The sequence below is a fragment of the Plecotus auritus genome (genome assembly GCF_963455305.1).
Source record: "Plecotus auritus genome assembly, chromosome: 3".
Lineage (NCBI taxonomy): Eukaryota > Metazoa > Chordata > Mammalia > Chiroptera > Vespertilionidae > Plecotus > Plecotus auritus.
The window spans coordinates 118,408,745-118,427,302 of record NC_137772.1 but is presented as its reverse complement, the minus strand read 5'-3'; the positions used below and the strand labels follow the sequence as shown (position 1 = coordinate 118,427,302).

Below are 18,558 nucleotides of genomic sequence, written 5' to 3'. Positions count from 1 at the left end.
TTCTATGCCCCTGATTCTATTATATTCACCAGATTATTCTGTTCCTCAGGTTTTTAATTCACTTGATTTTTAGGTTCACTTGTTGAGAGATATGTATTTGTTGTTCATAATTTTTCTCTTTACTTTTTTCTTCTTTCTCTTCTTTAAGAATACCTTTCAGCATTTCATATAATACTGGTTTGGTGGTGATGAACTCCTTCAGCTTTTTCTTATCTGTGAAGCTCTTTATCTGCCCTTCAATTCTGAATGATAGCTTTGCTGGGTAGAGTAATCTTGGTTGTAGGTTCTTGCTATTCATCACATTGAAAATTTCTTGCCACTCCCGTCTGGCCTGCATAGTTTCTGTTGAGAAATCAGCCGACAGTCGTATGGGTGCTCCCTTGTAGGTAGGTAACTGTTTTTCTCTTGCTGCTTTTAAGATTCTCTCTTTGTCTTTTGCTCTTGGCATTTTAATTATGATGTGTCTTGGTGTGGTCCTCTTTGGATTCCTTTTGTTTGGGGTTCTGTGCGCTTCCTGGACTTGTAAGTCTATTTCTTTCACCAGGTGGGGGAAGTTTTCGGTCATTATTTCTTCAAATAGGTTTTCAGTATCTTGCTCTCTCTCTTCTTCTGGCACCCCCATAATTCTGATGTTGGTACGCTTGAAGTTGTCCCAGAGTGTTCTTACACTATCTTCAACTTTTTGGATTTTTTTTTTTGCTTTTTGCTTTTTCAGTTGAGTGTTTTTTGCTTCTTTGTATTTCAATTCTTTGACTTGATTTTTGTGTTCTTCTTGTCTGTTTTTGGGTCTCTGTATAATATTTTTTATTTCAGTCAGTGTATGTTTAATTTCTAGTTGGTCCTTTTTCATATCTTGGAGGGTCTTGTTATACTTATCGGCCTTTTCTAGGATATTCTTAAAAAGCCTTATAACCGTGGTTTTGAATTCTATATCCAGTCGTTTGTTTTCCTCCATTTCTTTCGTTTGTGATCTGATTCTTTGACGCCGCATTTTCACTGCTTCCCTGAGTTGGTAAGGTAGATTTGTGTGCTAGGTTTCCAATATGGCCCAGTGGGTCTGCCTCCCCAGTTAACCTGAGGTGGACACTCTTGGTGCACCCCTTTGTGGACTGTGTGTACAGCCTTCTTGTAATTAAGTCTTTATTGTTGTTGGTATCACTGGGAAGAATTGACCTACAGGCCAGTTAGCTGTAAGGATCAGCTGTGTCTATGCTGGGAGAAGTTCGGTGCTGGAGACAGCCTTATAGGATTAGACTTGCCAAATTGCAATAGCCTCTGTGCTCAGCTTGGATGGGGTGGAGTCTCAGTCTTGGCTTCCCGTCAGCCTTGCCTTTGCGCGCACGTGTGCGCCTTCAGACCTCTGCCTTCCCGGCTCCCGAGTCTCCGCCTGAGAGTCCAGACTCCCCCCACAAGAGCGTGGGTCCCCAGGGGCTCGCCTGGAACTGGGGTTCAGTGCAGTCAGAACTGGGGCTCAGTGCATTCAGGAGCCTCCGACTCCCTTCCACTAGGGAAAGCCTGTGGCAACCTCCGCAGCCTTTGTGCGCACTGGCACGCGCGCGCTTTCAGTCCTCTGCCTTCCCCGGCTCCCGAGTCTCCGCCCGAGAGTCCAGACTCCCCCTGTAAGAGCGTGGGTCCCCAGGGGCTCTCCCGGAACTGGGGTTCAGTGCAGTCAGAACTGGGGTTCAGTGCGGTCGGGGGCTTCCTTCCCCCTTCCGCCAGAGAAAGTCAGCCAGGCTCTCAGCCGCCCTTCCTCTCTGCGCGCACAAAGACCCTTTGCCGTACCTCCAATTCTCTGTGAGCTTTTCTCTTTCCTTCTAGTTGTAGAATTTTCACTCAGCCAGCTTTCCTGTGGTTCTGGATGGTGTCCGTTCTGTCTTTTAGTTGTAGTTTTGAAATTGTTGTGCGAGGCAGCAGTTTAGGTGTTTACCTATGCCGCCATCTTGGTTTCTCCCCCAACACCATTTATTGAAGAGACGGTCTTGACTCTATTGTATGTTCTTGCCTCCTTTGACAAATATTAATTGGGCATCATGGTTTGGGTCAATTTCTGGGTTCTCAATTTTGTTCCATTGATATATATGTCTGTTCTTGTGCCAGTACTATGCTATTTTGAATACAATGGCTTTGTAGTATAACTTGCTATCTGGTATTATGATTCCTCCAACTTTGTTCCTTTCTCAGGATTGCTGTGGCTATTCGGGGTCTTTCTTGGTTCCATATAAATTTTTGGAGAATTTGTTCTAGACCTGTGAAATATGCTGTTACTATTTTAATAGGGATTTCATTGAATCTGTAGACTGCTTTGGGTCTTATAATGTTGATTCTACCAATCCATGAACATGGTATATTCTTCCACCTGCTTATATCTTCCTCTGTCTCTTTTCTCATTGTCCTTGACTTTTCTGAGTACAGGTCTTTTACCCCCTTGGTTAAGTTTATTCCTAAGTATTTTAAATTTTTTTTGTAATGGTAAATGAGATTTTTAAAAAATTTAATAAATCTTTATTGTTCAGATTATTACAATTGTTCCTCTTTCCCCCCCCACATAGCTCCCCTTCACCTGGTTCCCTCCCCACCCTCTATCCTAACCTCCCCCGCACTGTCCTCATCCATAGGTGTACGATTTTTGTCCAGTCTCTTCCTGTACCCCCCCACACCCCTTTGCCCCCGAGAATTGTCAGTCCACTCCCTTTCTATGCCCCGATTCTATTATATTCACCAGTTTATTCTGTTCATCAGATTTTTTATTCACTTGATTTTTAGATTCACTTGTTGATAGACATGTATTTGTTGTTCATAATTTTTATCTTTACCCTTTTCTTCTTCTTCCTCTTCTTAAAGAATACCTTTCAGCATTTCATATAATACTGGTTTGGTGTTGATGAACTCCTTTAGCTTTGTCTTGTCTGTGAAGCTCTTTATCTGACCTTCAATTCTGAATGATAGCTTTGCTGGGTAGAGTAATCTTGGTTGTAGGTTCTTGCTATTCATCACATTGAAAATTTCTTGCCACTCCCATCTGGCCTGCATTGTTTCTGTTGAGAAATCAGCTGACAGTCGTATGGGTGCTCCCTTGTAGGTAATTAACTGTTTTTCTCTTGTTGCTTTTAATATTCTCTCTTTGTCTTTTGCTCTTGGCATTTTAATTATGATGTGTCTTGGTGTGGTCCTCTTTGGATTCCTTTTGTTTGGGGTTCTGTGCGCTTCCTGGACTTGTAAGTCTATTTTTTTCACCAGGTGGGAGAAGTTTTCAGTCATTATTTATTCAAATGTGCTTTCAGTATCTTGCTCTCTCTCTTCTTCTGGCACCCCATAATTCGGATGTTGGTACGCTTGAAGTTGTCCCAGAGGCTCCTTACACTATCTTTAAATTTTTGGATTCTTTTTTCTTTTTGCTTTTTTGGTTGAGTGTTTTTTGCTTCTTCGTATTTCAAATCTTTGACTTGATTCTTGCGGTCCTCTAGTCTGCTGTTAGGTCTCTGTATAATATTTTTTATTTCAGTCAGTGTATGTTTAATTTCTAGTTGGTCCTTTTTCATATCCTCAAGGGTCTTGCTAAATTTATCGGCCTTTTCTAGGAAATTCTTGAAAAACCTTATAACCGTGGTTTTGAACTCTATATCCAGTTGTTTGCTTTCTTCCATTTCTTTCGTTTGTGATCTGTTTCTTTGTCTCCGCATTTTGGCTGCTTCCCTGAGTTGATAGAGTGGCTTTGTGTGCTAGGTGTCCTATAGGGCCCAGTGGCTCAGCCTCCGCAGTTACCTGAGGAGGACACTCTTGGTGCACCCCTTTGTGGGCTGTGTGTACGGCCTTGTTGTAGTTAAGTCTTGATTGTTGTTGGTATCACTGGGAGGAATTGACCTCCAGGACAATTGGCTGTGAGGATCAGCTGTGTCTACAATGGGAGAACTTCTGTGCTGGAGACACCCTTATGGGACAAGACTTGCAAAATTGCAAAAGCCTCTGTGCTCAGCTCGGATGGTACGGAGTTTCAGGGCAGAGCAGACAGCCTTGGCTTCCCGTCAGCCCTGCCCTATGAGGCCCCTGGGTCTCAGTGTCCCTCGGTAATCGCTGTAAGCACCTCTGAGAGAAAGCCACCCTCGAGTTTCGCCCACTGCCAGACAGTCCAGTTTGAGTCTGGGTTCCCATAAACTTGCCTGGAGCTGGAGTTCAGCGCAGTCGGAAGCTTCCGTCTCCCTCCCGCTTTAGAAAGCAGCCACACACTCAGCCATCTGTGCACTGAGCAGTCAGTCCTCTCTGCGTGCGCGCACCTCCGGACCTCTGCCTTCTGCAGCTCCCGAGTCTCAGCGTGCTTTCTCTTTTCCTGACAGTCCAGATTCCCCCAAAATGAGTCTGGTTTCCCAGAATCTCGCCTGGGACTGGAATTCAGCACAGTCGGGAGCTTCCGTCTCCCTCCCGCTTTAGAAAGCCAGCCGCGCACTCAGTCGCCCGTGCATTCAGCCTCCCGTCCTATCCGCGTGCGCTTCTCTGTACCTCAGCCCCCTGCAGCTCCTCCGAGTCTTAATGTGCTTTCTTCTTTCCTTCTAGTTGCAGAATTTCCACTCAACCAGCTTTCCTGTCGTTCTGGATGGTGTCCATTTTGTCTTTTAGTTGTAGTTTTGATATTGTTGTGCGAGGCAGCAGTTTAGGTGTTTACCTATGCCGCCATCTTGGTTTCTCTAGAGATTTTTATTTTTTATTTTTTTATTTTTATTTTATTTTATTTTATTTTTTTACTTTTTTTAAATTGTTTGAAGTATTAAAAATAGTAGTACATATGTCTCTTTTTTTCCCCCCATTGACCTCCCCCCACCCTCCCCTTCCCCCCAGTACATGCCTTTACCTGCCCCCCCCCCCAGTGTCTTTTATCCATTCGTTATGCTTATATGTATGCGTACAAGTCCTTCGGTTGATCTCTTACAGCCCCCCTCCCCCCCAAAACCTCCTCTGCCTTCCCACTGTAGTTTGACAGTCTGTTCAATGCTTCTTTGCTTCTGTATCTATTTTTCCCCCTTTTCTTTCCTTTAAAAAATCTTGCCTCTGCAGACTAGAAATAGACATATAATAACAAAAAATGTTTGAGTCCCAATTTCAATGTCCAACAGTTCTGATTCCCCGTTTCAATGTCAAACAGTTCCTTATGTGTACATGTCAGCAATGATATCTGGATGGTGGGCACATGGTGGCAATGCAGGTCCAACCCTCTCTGGTTTGGTCCTAGGCAAGTGCTGCGTCGCACAGCTTCTGACTGCTAGCGTGGCAAGGCGTCGTCAGCGTCTCCCATCTCTGGACTGTTTCTCCTCTTGTCTTCGTGGTTGGAGCAGACCTGTCAATTCCTCTCTGTTGCAGGAATCCACATGGTCTTGGAGTTGTTTTCTGAAAATATACAAACATATTCTCGACCAAAAGTTAATAGAGGAATCTTTTCTATATAATTGATTTGGGATCCTTTTTATTTTTGCCCAAACGATTTTCCTTTGTAGTGGCACCAAGAACTGTCTGTCGGGGTGATGTGGCTCAGGGGGCCTGCACTCTGGAAAGGTGTGACTGTGATGCCCAGAGTTCTGTAGTTATGGGGTGGGCAGACTCAGCTTTCACTGCTGCACCTGTGGTGGATAGGTGCTTACTCCCAGTGGCGGCTCACAGGAGCACCCGCCGTTAAGTTTGCCAGCGAGGCACACGGAAGCACTCTGAAGGGCTCTGGCAGTGTAGCTGTGTAATTCTAGAGATTGTTTTTTTAATTTCTCTTTCTGTGAGTTCATTATTGGTATAAAAATGCCATAGATTTCTGGGTGTTGATTTTGTATTCTGCTATGTTGCTGAGTTCATTTATTAAATCTAGGAGTGTTTTTTTTTTTAATGGAGTTTCAGGGTTTTTTATGTATGATATCATGTCATCTGTGAATAATGAGAGTTTTACTTCCTGTTTTCCAATTTGGATGCCTATTATTTTTTTCTTGTTGTCTGATTGCTATGGCTAGGACTAACAGTACTAAAGAGAACAAGAATGGTGAAATTGGGCATCCCTGTCTCATTCCTGTTCTGAGGAGGGAATGCTTTTAGTTTTTGCCCATTGAGCATGATATTGACTGTAGGTTTGTCATATATGGCTTTATTATGTTGAGATATGTCCCCTATATTCCCACTTCGCTGAGAATTTTTATCAAAAATGGTTGTTGGATTTTGTCAAATGCTTTCTCTGCATCTGTTGTTATGATCATGTGATTTTTGTCTTTCAGTTTGTTTAGGTGATGTATCATGTTTATTGATTTGCAAATATTATACCAGCCTTGCATCCCCAGAATAAATCCCCCTTGGTCATGATGTATGATCTTTTTAGTATATTGCTAAATCTGATTTGCTAGTATTTTGTTGAGGATTTTAGCATCTATGTTCATCAGGGTTATTAGCTTGTAATTCTCTTTCTTTGTAGTGTCTTTATCTGGTTTTGGAATTAGGATAATGCTGGCCTCATAAAAAGAGGTTGGAAGTATTCCTTCCTCTTGGATTTTTTGGAATAGTTTGAGGGGGATAGGTGTTAGTTCTTCTTTGAATGTTTGGAAAACTACCCTGTGAAGTTCTTCAGACCAGGGTTTTTGTTTGATAGAAGTTTTTTTGTTGTTGTTGGTTTTTTTAAATAAGTGCTTCAATTTCATCAGTAGTTATTGGCCTATTCAAGTTTTCTGATTGAGTTTTGGAAGATTATATTTTTCTAGGAAAATGTCCATTTCATCCAGGTTGTCCAGTTTGTTGGAATATAGTCATATATAGATAGTATTTTTTTCCAAGATTCTTTGTATTTCTGTGGGATGTTGTTACTTCACTTCTTTTGTGTCTGTTGTTTATTTGGGTCCTCTCTCTGTGTTTCCGGATAAGTCTGGCTAGAAGAAGTTCATCAATCTTGTTTATCTTTTTAAAGAACCAGCTCTTGGTTTTATTGATCTTTTATATTATTTATTTAATCTTTATGTCTTTTATTTCTGCTCTGATTTTTATTATTTCCCTCCTTTTACTTATTCTAGGCTTTTATTCTTGTTCTCTTTCTAATTCTTTAAGTTGTAGAGTTAGATACCTTATTAAAAGTTTTTAATGTTTTTTGAGGTAGGCTTGTAGTGCTATGAACTTCCCTCTCAGGACTGCTTTTGCTGTGTCCCATAGATTTTGAGTTGTTGTAGGTTCATTCTCATTTGTTCCCAGGATGTTTTATATTTCTTCTTTGATCTCTTTGGTAACCTGTTCATTGTTTAATAGCATGCTACTCAGCCTCCATGTGTTTGAATGTTTTTGAGTGTTTTTATTGTAGTTGATTTCTAATTTCATGCCATTGTGATCTGAGAAGATATTTGATATGATTTCTATCTTCTTGAACTTGGAGAGACTTCATAAGGATACTAACATGGGGTCTGTCTTTGAAAATGTCCCATGTGCACTTAAGAAGAATGGATATTCTGTGGCTTTGGGATGAAATGTTCTGAAAATGTCAATTCCATCTGATCTAGAGTGTTGTTTAAGATCACTGTTTCCTTGTTGATTTCTTTGTCTAGAAAATCTATCCAGTGATGTCAGTGGGGTGTTAAAGTCCCCTATTATGACTGTATTGCTGTCAATCTCTCCCTTAAAATCATCCAGAAGTTTTTTTATATATATATTTAGATGCTCCTGTATTGGATGCATATGTTTACCAGAGTTATATCCTCTTGTTACATTGATCCCTTTAGTATTATGAAATGGCCTTAATTATCTCTTGTTATGGTCTTCACTTTGAAGTCTGTTTTGTCAGATATCAGTATTGCTACCCCAACCTTTTAATTTGCATTTGCCTGGGAAATATTTTTCCATTCCTTTACTTTCATTCTCTGTGAGTCCTGAGGTGGGTCTCTTGTAGATAGCATATATATGGTTCATGTTTTCTTATCCATTGAACTACCCAAGACTTTGATTGGAGCACTTAAGCAATTTACATTTAAGGTTATTATTGATAGGTGCCTATTTATTGCCATTTTTATTCTTTATGCCAGTGTTCTTCTCTTTCTCTCTGTTTCTCCTTCTCATTACAGCAATTCCTTTACCATTTCTTGCAGTGCTGGCTTGGTGGCAATAAACTCTTTGAACCTTTTTTTATTTAATTTTTTTGGTCTGCAGAGCTCTTTATTTCACTTTGGATTTTGAATGATAACCTTGTTGGATAGAGTAATCTTGAGTTCAGTCCCTTGGTTTTTAGTACCTTGCATATTTCATACCATTTCCTTCTGGCCTGCCTGAAGTGTTTCTATTGAGAAGTCAGATTACAGTCTAATGGGAACTCCCTTGTAGGTAACTCTATCTCTCTCATTCTGCCTTTTAAGATTCTTTCTTTACCTTTAATGTTTGACATTTTTATTAATATGTGCCTAGGTGTGTGTCTTTTGGAGTTCATCTTGTTTGGGACTCTCTTTGTTTCCTGAACTTGAATGACTTTTTTCTCACCAGGTTAGGGAACTTTTCTGCCATTATTTCTTCAGACAAGCTGTCTATTCCTTTATCAGATTCTGCTCCTTCTGGTATCCCTATAATGCGAATGTCCAAAGCTCCCTCAAACTCAACGCATGCTTAAAAATTTTTTTCCTCATTTGCTGTTCTGAATGAGTGTTTTTTTTCTACCTTGTCTTCTAATTCACTGATTTGGTCTTCAGTTTCTTCTAGTCTACTGTTGAATCTTTCCAGGGTGTTGTTTATTTCAGCTATGTCATTCCTCATTTCCAATTGATTCTTATTTATTGTTTCAAGCTCTCTTTTCCTGTTGGTGTAGCTCTCATTAAGAACCTTATGCCCTAGCTCAGTGGTCAGCAAACTGCGGCTCACGAGCCACATGCGGCTCTTTGGCCCCTTGAGTGTGGCTCTTTCACAAAATACCACGTGCGGGCACGCACGTACAGTGCGATTGAAAGTTCGTGTCCCATGCGCAGAAGTCGGTTTTCATGTCTCAAAAGAAATTTCAATCGTTGTACTGTTGATATTTGGCTCTGTTGACTAATGAGTTTGCCGACCACTGCCCTAGCTGGTTTGGTTCAGTGGATTTAGTGTCGACCTGCGGACTGAAGGGTCCTGGGTTCAATTCCAGTCAAGGGCACATGCCCAGGTTGTGGGCTTGATCCCCAGTAGGAGGCATGCAAGAGGCAGTCGATCAACTCTCTCTCATCATTGATGTTTCTATTTCTCCCTCTTCCTTCCTCTCTGGAATCAGTAATTTTAAAAAAAGACACTTATAGTTCTTATAAAGTTGCTTGTAATTCTCACCAAATTGTTTGAGAATCCTTATCACCATTACTCTGAGTTCTTGATCTAACAAATTGTTTACTTTCATTTTGTTCCTTTTCTGGTGATTCCTCTTCTTTCATTTGGGGGTTATTTCTTTGTCTCCCCATTTTTGCTATTCCTTTGTTTTTGTTTCTATGTATTAGATTAAACTGCTATGCCTCCCAGATTTTGTGGGGTTGTTTTATCTAGTAAGTGTTTTGTGAAACTCTGGAGTCTCTTCGATCTCCTGAGCTGGGTGCTCTAGAAAAGCCCCCTACTTGATTTACTTGGGTTCTCTTGTTGTAGTTGTGTCTTGAATATTTTTGCCTCATTTGTGGCTGGAGTCTCCTCTAAGCCTGGTTGACTATGTGGCTCAACCCCAACTACATTGAGCAAGCTGTTGTGGAGGTGCTGACCAATCAGAACAAAATAAAACAAAACACAACAAAACCTGAAACAGAATTAATAAAACAGAAATGTACACAGGTCCCCTAAAGCACCAATAAAAGCAACCACCAGAGAAGAGAGAATTAGGAAAGAGAATAGAGAGCAAGAATAAGAGAAAAAAGAAAAAATGGGAAAAAAATTTGAGAAACAAAACAAGCAAATTTTAAAAAGCACAAACAAAAACAAGAGAAGGGGGCAGAATATGTTAGGTGCAGAGCAGAAATAAAATAAGAATAAAGAATTCGAGGAAAAGGAAAGGGAACCATTTTAAATAAAGGAGGTGGAAAAGATAAGAAAACTTTTGAAAAGGAAAATAGAGAAGAAAGCAGATAGGCCTAAAATAAGAAAAATAGAGAGAAAAAAAGTGAATAGTGAAAAAAAATGCATAGGAAAAGGGAAGAGGAAAATTAGATATATGAACGAAACAACAGAGACTAGAATAATAACAAATAAAGCAGATAGATAAAGAAGATAAATTTAGAAATGGGAAAAAGAAAGGGAAAAATTAAAAAGGAGAGGAAAAAAGAGAGGGGTGGGGAGTAAAAAACAACAACAACACAACAACCCTAAAGTTGCTTTTGTTTCAGCCAAGTTTAGTGCTCCCTGGGAGCTTGCTTTGGATCCCACTCTTCTGTTGTTGTTTTTTAATTTAATAAATTTTCATTGTTCAGATTATTACAATTGTTTCTCCTTTGTTTCTCTTTTTTCTCCCCACGGCTCCCCTCCACCCGGTTCCCACCCCACCCTCTGCCCTTACCTCCCCCACACTGTCCTCATCCATAGGTGTATGATTTTTTTAAAAATAAATCTTTATTCAGATTATTACAATTGTTTCTCCTTTTTCCCCCCATAGCTCCCCTCCACCCGGTTCCCACCCCACCTTCTGCCCTTACCTCCCCCCCCCACTGTTCTCATCCATAGGTGTATGATTTTTGTCCAGTCTCTTCATGAACCCCCTATACCCCTTTCCCCCTGAGAATTATCAGTCCACTCCCTTTCTATGCCCCTGATTCTATTATATTCACCAGATTATTCTGTTCCTCAGGTTTTTAATTCACTTGATTTTTAGGTTCACTTGTTGATAGATATGTATTTGTTGTTCATAATTTTTATCTTTACTTTTTTCTTCTTCTTCCTCTTCTTAAATAATACCTTTCAGCATTTCATATAATACTGGTTTGGTGTTGATGAACTCCTTTAGCTTTGTCTTGTCTGTGAAGCTCTTTATCTGACCTTCGATTCTGAATAACTTTGCTGAGTAGCGTAATCTTTGTTGTAGGTTCTTGCTATTCAGTACTTTGTATATTTCTTGCCACTCCCGTCTGGCCTGCATAGTTTCTGTTGAGAAATCAGCTGACAATCGTATGGGTGCTCCCTTGTAGGTAATTAACTGTTTTTCTCTTGTTGCTTTTAATATTCTCTCTTTGTCTTTTGCTCTTGGCATTTTAATTATGATGTGTCTTGGTGTGGTCCTCTTTGGATTCCTTTTGTTTGGGGTTCTCTGCACTTCTTGGACTTGTAAGTCTATTTCTCTCACCAGGTAGGGAAAGTTTTCAGTCATTATTTCTTCAAATAGGTTTTCAGTATCTTGCTCTCTCTCTTCTTCTGGCACCCCCATAATTCGGATGTTGGGATGCTTGAAGTTGTCCCAGAGGCTTCTTACACTATCTTCAAATTTTTGGATTCTTTTTTCTTTTTGCTTTCCCAGTTGAGTGTTTTTTGCTTCTTTGTATTTCAAATCTTTGACTTGATTCTTGCGGTCCTCTAGTCTGCTGTTAGGTCTCTGTATAATATTTTTTATTTCAGTCATTGTATGTTAAATTTCTAGTTGGTCCTTTTTCATATCCTCAAGGGTCTCGTTAAATTTATCGGCCTTTTCTAGGAAATTCTTGAAAAACCTTAGAACTGTGGTTTTGAACTCTATATCCAGTCGTTTGCTTTCCTCCATTTCTTTCGTTTGTGATCTGTTTCTTTGTCTCTGCATTTTTGCTGCTTCCCTGAGTTGGTAGGGTGGCTTTGTGTGCTAGGTTTCCTATATGGCCCAGTGGGTCAGCTTCCCATTTACCTGAGGTGGACACTCTTGGTGCACCCCTTTGTGGACTGTGTGCTCAGCCTTATTGTAGTTAAGTCTTGATTGTTGTTGGTGTCACTGGGAGGAATTGACCTCCAGGCCAATTGGCTGTGAGGGCTATGTCTATAATGGAAGAACTGCTGTGCTGGAGACACGCTTATGGGGCAGGACTTGTTTCAGTGGGGCTTTGGTGCTCACTGAGTCTGCCTTTTGAATGTGTCATTTATGGATGTGAGGAGTTGAAATCTGGTGTCATCTCACACTGACCAGTAGATACACTAGCTTCTGGATCTCCAATAGGGTGCAGGTCAGCTACTGTCTGAGGCCACCCAGCAGGAGCTACAGCAAGAACTACAGTTTTCTCCTCTTTGCTTGGGGTTTGGAGGTTTTGGAGATGTCTGACCAGAGCTGCAGTTTGTTAGGTTAAGCTGTGATAGGGCAGGCCATTTATATGCAAAAGCTGCTCTGTGGAGCTTGGGTGGGTTTGTAGATTGTGCGGGGTGGGGTCTCAGGGAGTTACTAGTCTAGGGCCTGGCAAACAGCAACGGCTGCCAGTCAGCCGTCTCTGCATTTCCGCATTTCCAAGTCCCCGCGTCCCGCGCCCCAGAGCAGTAAACAATGATTGCTGTGCACATCTCTGCAAGAAAGTCACCCTCACTTTCCGACCTGATGGCAGACAGTCCAGCTTCTCCTCGTAGGAGTTTGGGTCCCCAGCGTCTCCCCAGAAACTGGAGTTCGGAGTAATTGGGAGCTTGTCTCCCTTCGGGTTGAAAAAAGCAGTGCATCCAGTCACCCGCTGCCAGCCCGATTTGCACGCCTCCGTACCTAAGCTTTTCAGCACTTGTGCACGCCTCAATGCTCTTTTCTCTTTCCTTCTATTTGTAGAACTTCCACTCAGCCAGCTTTCCCATGGTTCTGGGTGATAGACATTTTGTCTTTTAGTTGTAGTTTTGAAATTGTTGTGCGAGGCAGCAGTTTAGGTGTTTACCTATGCCGCCATCTTGGTTTCTCCCCACTCTTCTGTTCTGTCTGCCAATTCTGGGCTTCCTGTTAGTTACTTAAGTGGTAACTACTATCAGGTACTATCTTTTGGCTTTCAGCAACCTGCTTGATGTTCCTAGCAATCCACAAATCCACCACCACTTGTGTCTGTCTCCACAGGCCTTGGCTGCAAGCAGGAGGGGCCAATTGCTCTCTAAAGTAGGTTTGTTAGCAGCACGGGGCCCACAGCTGGGTCAGCACACTTCCCCTGGTTCCTCAGGCTTCACCTCTGCCTGCCTTTGCCTACTAGCCAGCTGTCAATCTTAATAACTCAAACGTTATTAGGTGGGGAAGGTGCTATTTAGTTTTAAGGGACTTCTTGTCCCTTAAAAGTTGATTTTCCTGCCTTTTACTTGATATGTCTTCACACACTGCCCTGAACAATTTCGTTGAACCACCCTCTATATCAGGGGTGGGGAACCTTCTTTCTGCCAGGGGCCATTTGGATATTTATGACATCATTTGCAGGCCATACAAAATTATCAACTTAAAATTATCCTGTTATATTTGGTCAAACATTTCATTAATTCATCCCTAATGCCTTGGCAGGGCCAGACCAAATGATTTCACAGGCTATATGTTCCCCACCCCTGCTCTATATGCTAATAATTTGAAGATCTCTACCTTCCCACCAGTACCTCTCTCAGCTCTCGATCATCCTCCATCCCATCATCTGAGGGATCCACTAACATACTATCTGATCAGGACGCTTCCCTCTCTAACACTCTTCTCATCACCTTCAGAGTTAAACCCAAGTTCCCTGCTATGAATCAAGACTCTTACTGGTCCAGTCTCCACGGTCACCCCAGCCCTATCTTGCCTTCCTTCCTTGCAGTTCTAACTCTAACTTGGGCCCTCAACTCTCAGCTTTGGCCTCTACCCTAACAGCCCTTTTTCCTTTCTTCCTCTGAACAGATGCACCCGAGAACCACATTTGCCAGGAAGCCTCCCCTGGCTGCCATGCAGGGTCAGCTGTCTCGGTGTTTCTTTGCACATTTACCCCCCAAATGAGTCCTTGGAAGATGTTTCATTGACACCCCACTGCCCCAAAAGTCATTGGCATGCGATGCTTGTGGAATAAATGTTGAGAATGACTAGAGATTTTAAAAATTCCCTTTCATTCAAATGTTCCTTAGGGTCTTATATTAACCTCCAGGTATGAAGGATGGGAAACCATCATCAGCTCACCATCTGTTTCTCTGAGAGGTCCAAGGTGTTATGAGAATATGGGGAAAGAGCAGATTAAATTCAACTAAGAGAATTGGAAAACTTAAGATATTGGCTTGAATTGGACCTTAAATGTAGTGGGTCTTCACTGAGTTGATATTGGTTTTGGGAAAGAGCACCCTGAGCAGAGCTGAGTTGCAGCCCATGCAGGGCACATCCCACTGTGGGTTGACTTGAGGCTGCACAGAAGGGAAGATGGTGAAGAGGTGTGGGGACGGTACCGGGAAGGACCACGTCATGCACGCCTCTGAAAGCAAAGCAGAAGACTTTGGACTCTTCCTGACGTGAACCCCCAGTGTGGGGGAGTCCGAGGAAGCCTGTGCCTCAGCACCCCAGTTGGGTAGGAATGAGGCATTGCAGAGGAGGTGGGAAGGTGGGAAAGGTAGGGATGGACGCCTTTGTCAGTCCTCATAAGGATAGAGTTCACTGTGGTACAAAAGCCTGGACAGCAGTACCAAGGGAACAGCAATGATGAGAAGCTTGAAGTCTAATGTGAGTGCGTGTCGGAATGTGAGCAGTGGAATCTGTAAATGTAAGGGTCTTGGTGTCAGAGACACTTGCGTTTTGTAGGCAGCCCCCACTGCACTCTCCTGTTTGCACATAACACATGTATTAGTGTTCACGATCGAGTCTGCCTCTCTCCCCAAAGTGCAGCAATGAGAAGGAAATTAGGGGACTTTGCCTGTGTGCACACCACCAGCAGGGTTGCCTGTGCCTGAGGCCTCTATGCTCCTCCATTGCTCCCCTCATTCTTCTGGTCACCCCAATGGGAGTCTTGGAATTCCTGATGACTCAAACAGGAAATGTACCTCTCAGCTTTAGAATGTTCCAGTGGCAGGTCCTCCAGTTGAACCGTGATCCACCCTCTTCAGAGCACCATGCCCTCCCTCAAGTCCTCTCCTTCCACAAGTGTTACCCCCAGGTGTTACTTCTAAGACATGGACACCCACACAGCACCTCCCTTTAGGCAAAACTATCTTAGCTTTTTCCCACTGTGTAAATGGCACATAGTTGGCATTGAGTAAATTTGTTATTTCATGAAGATACCATTTCTAGACTCTTCTCTGCCCAGCCATCCTAGTCATCAGTGTCTGAAGATGTTTGGCCCGAGGAGAAGGACTCATGTACCCTCTTTACCCATCCAGGGCCATCCATCCTCTTCGAGCCTCAGTGGCCTGGTCTCCTCAATGGAGAATGTTCTTTAATCCTGTCACACCCTCCCTGGCCCCAACACCGGCCCAGCAACATCATCCACTTCACTCCTCCTGCAACAGCCTCAGCTGTCCTTACTCACTCCACCCCTCCCACTCCCTGCTGCTCCTGCCCCCTTTCCTAGACAGTCCCAACATCTTAACTGTAAACCTGTCAACCTGGTTGATGCATTTAGTCATTAACAGTGAGGACTAGTCCACAGAACCAGTCACTTGAAGGACCTATGCAAGGCACAGGGGTCAGAGGAGCCCTGGCAAGGCCCTTCCTGGGACGCCTAAGGCACTGCAGCCTCACTGCTGCCAGGAGCACACAGTAAAAGAAATGGAGGAGAAACCATACACACCTCAAGTTCTAGGGTTCAGAAACTTTTAAGCACCTATCCATTTTTCCATTTATTCCAGGCTCCCATTGGTCAGCACTTTGGGGGCCTTCCTGGACTGGCACATGGTAGGTCTGCAAATGGGGGTGTTGCTTGAGTGGTTGGAGAATGGTAGCTCTGATTCTGAGATTTTAGGGTCCCTAGCACTCAGCTCCAGAAGAAAGAAAAACATTCATAAGACAATCACACAAGTTTTAAATGGGCAGACTAATGGAAATGAGAATTTGGAGTCATGGCAATCCTGTGAGAAAGGGGGATAATCCCACCCTCTGAAAAGAGAAACTAAGGAGGAGTCCTAGGTCCCCATTAATGGCTTCCTTACTTTGGGGAGAAAGAGGTAGAGGGTAGAGAGGGGCCTGGGGTTTCTCTTGTTCCCCCCAGGGAGTACCAGACCCTCTGCAGTGTGGCAGCAAGGCTGTATGCAGGTGTTTGACACTTGGTCCTTGGCATCTGACCTGAAAGTAGGAAGGCCTGGATCAGGATGAAGATGACAAAGTTTAAACCTTCCTGCACTTTTCTTTTTTTTAGACATTGCCGAAATGTTCTTCAAAGTTATTTTGGCAATTGATTGACAACCAGCAACGTATGAGAGTTTCCATTTTTTGCACGTCCATGCCAACGTTGGGCATTATTAGACTTTTTGCCTTTTTTTAAAAAACATATTTTATTGATTTTTTTCAGAGAGGAAGGGAGAGGGATAGAGAATTAGAAACATAGATCAGCTGCCTCCTGCACACCCCGCACTGGGGATGTGTCCACAACCAAGGTACATGCCCTTGACCGGAATCGAACCTGGGACCCTTCAGTCCGCAGGCTGACGCTCTATCCACTGAGCCAAACCGGTTAGGGCCTGCACTTTTCAAATGTCTCAGACTGGCCAGGCATCTTCACAGAGGAGGGCACATGGACCCTGACAGATGGACACAGGGCTCATGTGTGGCCTTCTGGACAGGTGTCTCAACGCTGCCTTTGCTCGTGGCTGTTTCAGCGGCCAGGTGACCAGTGTCCATGGTCTAGCGCTCAGGTCAGCTAGCCCCATGCAGAGTTGCCTGTCCTGGGGACCTGTGTGGGCAGTGCCCTGGCAGTGTGACCTTTTCTGAGGCTGCAGAGCCTGGTGGGATGGAGCAGAGATGGTTCTGCTCAGGGGTGGCCCCTTAGAGTTGGAGTTGGGGTCCTGGCACAGGGAGGGTGTCTGATCACACTCGCAGTGCACAGTGTAGAGGTTATTTTTCTAAGGGCACTAGTTAAGAGCCTGATTTTAGGGAATGGCCCGAGGCCAGCTGTAAAGTCTTTGGGATCTGTAGATCCGAGGCTCACGTGGACACTACCTGGGATCAAGTGTCCCGCCAACCTTCCCACTCCGTGTGAGCGGTAACCTCCCCACTTCCTAGGTGGTGCTCCCTCCACCCGAGTTTGCACTAAGGCCCGGGCCCTTTGACCCCATGCGCAGTGACTGGAGCTGTTCACGGAACCCGGGGCACTCTGACCTGGTGTGCAAAAGCTGGCACTGATCCCAAAGGCACTGCCCAAGCTTGCACTGATCCCGCCTCTCCCCACAGGCTGTCCTACGACCCCACCCGCTACCCTCGGCTCCTGCCGGAGGCCTACTGCCTGTGCCGCGGCTGCCTGACCGGGCCGCGCGGGGAGGAGGACCTCAGCCTCCGCAGTGCTCCCGTGTTGCTGCCCACGGTAGTGCTGCGCCGTACTGCAGGCTGTGCGGGGGGCCGCTCTGTCTACGCTGAGGAGTACGTGGCGGTGCCCGTGGGCTGCACCTGCGTTCCCGCGCCCGACCACGACGCGCCAGCCGCCACCGAAACGGACAACCAGGACCCCGGCCACGTGCAGTGGGACAGGGACCTGGGCAGGTCTTTCCGCCCAAGCCCCCTGCAGGGGAACCTCTCCGTTGTTAGGGCTTCTTCTAGGCGGAGTCAGCGCCCAGCTGATGGGACTGAAAAGAGTTGGCCTCCTGTAGGGACCAGCCGCTGGGACAAGACGGGCCACCGCGGTCCCTGAGGCTGCTGACCCCGACCCACCGCACAGCGTCAGTGTATGCAGGTGGCACCGCTGCTAGGACAAGCAGGCCACACGTAGGTGATAGATGAGTTTTAAACTATCTTTTTATAAGCATAAATAGCTACTTATTTTCAATAAGGGCAGAAACTATTTTTATATTAGTGATTTTTAATATTAAAAATTTTTACTTGCATGTTTTATTAACCTTGTTTTCACTTTTGCTAGCTTGTAGAAGCAGTTGGAATCCTCAGATAAACTTTACCGGGTGCTGTGTCCCGAGTCTCTGCAGCCAGCCTGTCCCCATTGCTGGCACAACCAGATGGACAGGGTTGAACCGACGTGCCCAACTGTCAGGTGTCAGTCTCCAGGAGCTGCTACAGGGATAAAAGGGAAGTGTAATAGGCTCAGGGTACCCCAGAGCCATCCCAGAAATCCTAAACTTGGGTTTATTTACTAGCATATCAATGGCTACAGGCTTACTGAATTAAAAAAATTTTTTTTCGCTTTTCAAAGTCAGTGGGGCCAATTTGTAGGTAAGAGGTGATGAGATAAAGGTGACAGGTGGAACATGACATCTTTGCCAACTCTCAAGAACCTAACTTGGCTGTTTGAAGGGCTTCCGGTACTAGTCACATATGAGGGGAAAATGAGCTTACAATTTCCAGAGAGCAGTATTGAGCCTCTTTTTCTGTATGTTGCAGTGTGAGCTGAATTCTTACTTCTTTAGCCTGGAAGTCTGTCCCTGAACATAATGATTTGTAAAAGAGGTACTTTTTAAATCTTTAGAACGGTTGCTGGTGAAGGTATATTGCTTGTGTGTATTTCTTTCTCATGGGCTCAACTGAGTTTTAGAGGAAACAATATGTTTATTAAAGTCTTTGTCTTAATTTTA

At 43.9% G+C, this 18,558-nt stretch overlaps 1 protein-coding gene across 6 annotated transcripts in view; it reads left to right on the top strand.

Moving 5' to 3' along the window:
• The window catches only part of IL17D (interleukin 17D), a 33,889-nt gene extending 15,331 nt beyond the window's left edge, over positions 1–18,558 (top strand). For 2 of the 6 annotated variants that reach the window (XR_013960239.1, XR_013960241.1), the window contains 2 exons: positions 17,213–17,740; positions 17,892–18,558. Coding sequence is in view for 3 of the 6 variants with exons in the window: in XM_080662114.1 (XP_080518240.1) it covers positions 17,213–17,666 (454 nt within the window). In the remaining 3 variants the exon portion in view is untranslated. Of the gene's footprint in view, positions 1–13,750; positions 13,998–17,212 lie in introns of those variants that run through there. The other 4 variants (XM_080662114.1, XM_080662116.1, XR_013960240.1 and 1 more) reach the window with 3 other exon arrangements.